Source organism: Cebus imitator, unplaced genomic scaffold (assembly GCF_001604975.1).
Source record: "Cebus imitator isolate Cc_AM_T3 unplaced genomic scaffold, Cebus_imitator-1.0 Scaffold156, whole genome shotgun sequence".
NCBI lineage: Eukaryota > Metazoa > Chordata > Mammalia > Primates > Cebidae > Cebus > Cebus imitator.
In genome coordinates this window covers 1,791,066-1,797,065 of record NW_016107471.1, presented here as the reverse complement: position 1 = coordinate 1,797,065, position 6,000 = coordinate 1,791,066, and the positions used below count along the sequence as shown (strand labels likewise).

General features: G+C 35.3%; 1 protein-coding gene across 26 annotated transcripts in view; it reads left to right on the top strand.

Moving 5' to 3' along the window:
- PPFIA2 (PTPRF interacting protein alpha 2) overlaps positions 1 to 6,000 on the top strand; it is a 485,065-nt gene that overhangs the window by 392,263 nt on the left and 86,802 nt on the right. For all 26 annotated transcript variants that reach the window (XM_017543486.2, XM_017543479.2, XM_017543480.2 and 23 more), the window contains one exon: positions 2,565 to 2,785. In XM_017543486.2, coding sequence (XP_017398975.1) covers positions 2,565 to 2,785 — 221 coding nt within the window. The remainder of the gene's footprint in view (positions 1 to 2,564; positions 2,786 to 6,000) is intronic.

The following is a 6,000-nucleotide window of genomic DNA, read 5'->3' as shown; positions in this document are numbered from 1 at the left end:
AAACAGCCTTACTGCTAATATGGAGAGTTTTAGTGGTCTACACAAATTTGATCATTTAGTGATAAACAATCAAGGCATGCACAACATTCTCTTAAACCAAAGCCTAATCCAGAGCAAGATCCCAACTCTTCAATTATTTGAAAGGCGAGAGAGGTGAGGAAGCTGCAAAAGAAAACGTTTAAGATAGCAGAGGTTAGTTCAGTTCATAAAGGTTTAAGGAAGGAAACCATCTTCACAACATAAAATTGCAAGGTGAAGCAGCAAGTGCTGATGTAGAAGCTGTTACAATTTATTAAGATCTAGATAAGATAATTGATGAAGGTAACTACACTAAACAGCAGGTTTTCAATGTAGATGAAACTGACTTCCATTAGAAGGTGCCAGCTAGGACTTTCATCGCTAGAGAAGAAAAGTAAATGCCTGGCTTCAGAGCTTCAAAGGACAGGGGTGAATGAATGCAGCTGGTGACTTTAAGTTGAAACCAAAGCTTATTCACCATACTGAAAATCCTAGGGCCTTCACTAATTATGCTAAATCCACTCTACCTGTGCTCTATGTTGGAACAACAAAACCTAGATGACAGCACATTTGTTTACAGCATGATTTACTGGATATTTTAAACACATCTTTTAGACTTACTCCTCAGAAAAACATATTCCTTTCAAAATATTACTACCCATTAACAAAGCACCTGGCCACCCAAGAGCTCTGACAGAGATGCTTAAAGAGATTAATGTGGTTTTTGTGCCTGCTAACACAACATTCATTCTGTATGCCATGGATGAAGGAGTAATTTTGGCTTTCAAATATAATAACTTAAGAAATATATTTCATAGGGCTATAGCTGCCATACGTAGTGACTCCTCTGATGGATTGAGGCAAAGCCAATTGAAAACATTCTGGAAATGATTCATCATCCTAGATGCCACTAAGAACATTTATGACTCATGGGAGAAGGTCAAAACATCAACCTTGGCCAGGCGCAGTGTCTCACACCTGCAATCCCAGTACTTTGAGAGTCTGAGGCAGGTGAATCACCTAAGGTTGAAAGTTCGAGACCAGCCTGGCCAAAATCGTGAAATCCTATCCCTGCTAAAAGTACAAAAATTATCTGGGTGTAGTGGTGAATATCTGCAATCCCAACTACTCCAGAGGCTGAGGCACGAGAATTGCTTGAACTCGGGAGGTGTAGGTTGCAGTAAGTAGAGGTCAAGCCCCTATCCTTTAACCTGGGCAACAAAGCAAGACTGTATTAAAAAAAATCAGTTTTAATAAGAGTTAGGAAGAAGTTGATTGTAACCCTCATGTATGACTATGAAGGGTTAAGACTTCCATGGACAAAGTAACTGCAGACATGGTAAAATACCAACCAAGAGAACTAGGATTAGAAGTGGGGCCTGAAAATGCAACCAATTTGCTGCAATCTCATAATAAAATTAGAACAGATGAGGATTTACTTTTTATGAATGAACAGAAAGTGGTTTCTTGAGATAGAATCTACTGCTTGTGAAGATGTTGTGAACATTGTTAAAATGACGACAAAGGATATAAAATATTACATTACATAGTTGATAAGACAGTGGCAGGGTATGAGAGGATTGGCTCCAGTTTTGAAAGGGGTTCTACTGTGGGTTAAGTGCTATCAAACTGCATTGCATGCTACAAAGAAATCTTTCATTAAAGGAAGAATCAATCAATATGGCAAACTTCACTGTTATCTTATTTTTTTAAATTTGACAATTTTTAAAGCCACCCAACCTTCAGCAACCACTATGCTTATCAGACAGCTATCAGCATCAAGGTGAGACCCTTCACCAGCAAAAAGATTAAAACTCACTGAAGGCTCAGACTGTCATTAACATTTTTTAGCTATAAAGTATTTTTAATGAAGGTATCTTCATTATTTAGACATAGTGCTATTACTTAATAGACTTCAGTAGAGAATAAACATAACTTTTATATTCATCAGGGAACCAGTAAACTTGTTTGACTATATTGTGATATTCACTTTATCAGGATGGGCTGGAACTAACCTGAAATCTCTGTGAAGTATACCTGCATATCACTTTGTAATATTTTAAATAATATTTTCTTACAATTGATGTAAATAAATGTTGGGAAAATAATTCTTGTGTAATTTCTCATGTCATAGTATTTGTTGCCTGAGCTTATAATAAGAAAATTATAGGAAGACTAATTAGTGTAAGACATGAATGCTTGAGTACAAATAAAGATTCTTATATTTGGAAATAAGGAAAAGTATTGCAAATACATGCTTTAAAGTAATTGTTACCTTAGATTGTGATTGAACTATAAATCATATAGAACTTATCATCTTTATGTCTATTAAAATCTTGATATTTATGCTGACAATTAATCCCTTGCATTACTTAAGATGTCAAGGAACTATTTTATGGAAGCAAATAAATTAAAATGTTAATAATTGGTTGAGTTTTTGCAAGGTCAGTTGTAAAAGCATGCCTGTTGTTGTTGCTGTCTTTGAGATTAGTGCTTTGAAGATGAACAGTATGGTAAATATTATGCATTTTTCATTCGCCATTCAGGTGAAATCTCTTGGGGATCATGAGTGGAATAGAACTCAACAGATTGGAGTACTAAGCAGCCACCCTTTTGAGAGTGACACTGAAATGTCTGATATTGATGATGATGACAGAGAAACAATTTTTAGCTCAATGGATCTTCTGTCTCCAAGTGGTCATTCTGATGCCCAGACTCTAGCCATGATGCTTCAGGAACAATTGGATGCCATTAACAAAGAAATCAGGTAACTTCAATTAGTACTGATGGTTTCAAAAAATTAAAAGGCCTTGATATTGTACTAAAAATGTAATTATTATATCAGAAGCATTAGCATTAGCTGAGAGCTTAATATCTCTGCAGAGTCTCAGACCTCACCACATATGTACAGAATCAGAAAAGTACATTTTCAGATGATTCCCAGAATATCTGTATATCTCCTTTATAATATAGGACAACTTTGTAGGGAACATACATGAAACATGTAAGATTAATGACATTAGTGGTAACATGAAATAATGAGTTAATGGCAAAACTTTCTCCAGTGAATTTTAAAACACTTTCTAAATTAAAATTTGCTCCTTAAGGTGAAAGTATTTGAGGTAATCACATACATTTTTCAGATACATTTCATATTGCAGTAAAGATACCAAATAGTATGCAAATTAATGTGCATTCAGATCCCTTAAAAGTATTTAAACACCGGAGTCAAATCAATTTACCATTCTTGTTGTCAATTTTATACCATTTATATCAGGGACAGTGTATTTCTTTGACGTTTATTAATGTTAACAGTTTTTGAGGCTGGGAAGTCCAAGATCAAGGTTCTAGCAGGATTCAGTTTTTGGTAAAGTCTCTCCACTTGACTCCAGGGAAAGGGAAAGGCAGGCAGGCTGTGGGAGGCAGAATTTACTACTTAAGAGGTGGTGGGGCGGGGGAGGGGGGAGAGAGAGAGAGAAGAAAGAGAGGAGAGAAGAGAAGAGGAAAGAGAGAGAAAGAACATTAATATATTAATTCTATGGAATTAAGCCTCTCTCACACACACACACACTCTCTCTCTCCCCACACTGCCCTCCCACCTTTCCCTTTCCCTGGAGCCAGGAAGAGTTCCTTTACCAACTGAACCCTGCTGGAAACTTGATCTTGAACTTTTCAGAACAGCAAATTAATTTCACTCCAATGTTTAAATACTTTTAAGGGATCTGAGAGCCTTTACCAAGGAAAGGTTTATGGAAGACCTCATGTAACCTCAATTACCTCCCTAAGATCCTATCTTCAAGTACAGTCACATTGGCCCTTAGAGCTTCAACCTGTGAATTGAAGGGGGGCTAGATAAAATTCAGCTCATAGCAAAGCAAATACTGAAAGCAGGATAGAGTCCTCTTCTCTGACAGGAACGCTTGAGAAGAAAAAAAAATGTTAATGCCTTTAAATGGGACAAGCTAAAGGTATTACTACCATTCTTAATAATAAAAATTAAATTTCTGTAGTAATATGTTGCATGAAAATAGATATTTTTTAAAATTTAAATGGAGTCTTTCACTGTCACCCAGGCTAGAGTGCAGTAACTCAGACATGGCTCACTGCAGCCACAACCTCCCAGTCTCAAGCAATTCTCTCACCTCAGCATCCCAAGTAGTTAGGATTATAGGCATGTGCCACCATGCCTGTCTAATTTTTTTAAAAAAAATTTGTAGAGACAGGGTCTCCCTCTGTTGTCCAGGATGGCCTTGAACTCCTGGGCTCTAATGATCCTCCCGCGTGGGCCTCCCAAAGTGCTGGGACTACAGGCATGAGCTACCACACCCACCTCAGATTGTTAATCTTAATGCTTGTGGCTGATTAATTGTATTCACTGATGCCTAAAACTTACTTTTCAAATTTGGCTGCTGCCATATTTTAAACTGACATACAATTCTTATAGAATTTTGTATGATTAATATTCTTATATCAGTGAAAATACATTTCTTCACATATTAATGCTGAAGTTTATAGCAATCAGGCTGATCGATGAAAATCCCCTCATTTTAGGGACATATGTGTGAAAATTTTCTAAGTAAGTAAATGGGGACCAAATGCATTTGCATTCTTTAAATATAAAAGGCTTAATATATCTGCCAGACATAATTTAATATTATAACCTAACAAGTATCTTTATTATATTTTCATTTCAAAGTCAGTAAAACATGTGGATGATATGAATTAGTTCGTACTAGATATGAAAAAGTACTCTTGCCATATAGTACCCTAATAATAGATAGTTTTCATTACAATTGAAATTGTACAAATTAACATTCAAATGTTGAGAAATGTTTGCACTCTGATAATTTCATTTTAATTTAATATATAGTTTCTTGAATTCCAGTGACATCAGCTTTTTCTTTCATTTCCTTGACTAACTACAGTGATGAACCCAACTGTGTCAGGTAGATTTGTGTTCTTTTGAATATCCAGAAACCATTGTGAACTTGTTTTGTCAACTGGTGAACAGGTTTTAACTATTGTGAACAATGCCTTCATTTTTTCTTTCTGGCTCTAGCTAAATCTAACAGCTTCTTTCTACTGTTATTCAAATCTACCTATCATTACCATACTGCACTTTAGAATAGTTTCTTACCTGTATGACAACTACAATTTTTATCTGGTTTCTTTGTAGTATTCTAGTTCTCCATAAAACCCAGCCTAACTGGAGCCAGAGAAGACTTTTAAAAACGTAAATGTGCTTTTGTAATCCCCCTTTTTCAAATCATTCAATTGCTCTTAGGATACACACCAAAATTTTTAATATGGTATACAATACCTCACCTGTCTCACCATTCTCTAACCATTTACTCTGCCTACTTACCAGTTCCTTAAGTACTCGATGATCTTTCTTTTGCTGTGTCATCTTTTACTCCTGGAACATGACTCTCATTCCACTCCCTCTGACATTTCACTTGTCACCATGGACAGTTCCTCCATCACTTCTTCAAGGAAGATAGTACTGTCCGTCAGTTCTTTACTTTCACTAGATTGTAACTTTCATAAAGAAGGAAGAAATGTATCTGGTTTTGCTCACTTTTATTTGTAGGTCTTAGCACTTTGCTTTGTATTTAGAAAGTGCTCCGTAAATATTTGATTACTCTAAATAGAAAAAATAATGTAAAATATAAATATTAACTGAATAACTGAACAATGCTTTCTGATGCTGTTCAACTAATGGTTGAATTCACCAAGTTTGAAATCAAGTCTATATTCTCATGATATTTATTTTCACCAAAGATGTCAACATACTCTCAATAACAACCTATTTGTAATATTAGGGTAGTAATTTCTTTAACAATCTTGGCCAATAGGTTAATAAAGTTGTTTATTTGTAAGAAATTTTAAAAATACATGAAATGTGATTACATCACATTTAAAAGAAATAGTCATCTTCATTAAAACCAGGGTTGTCTGCTAATAACCAGAATTTTTCTCTGG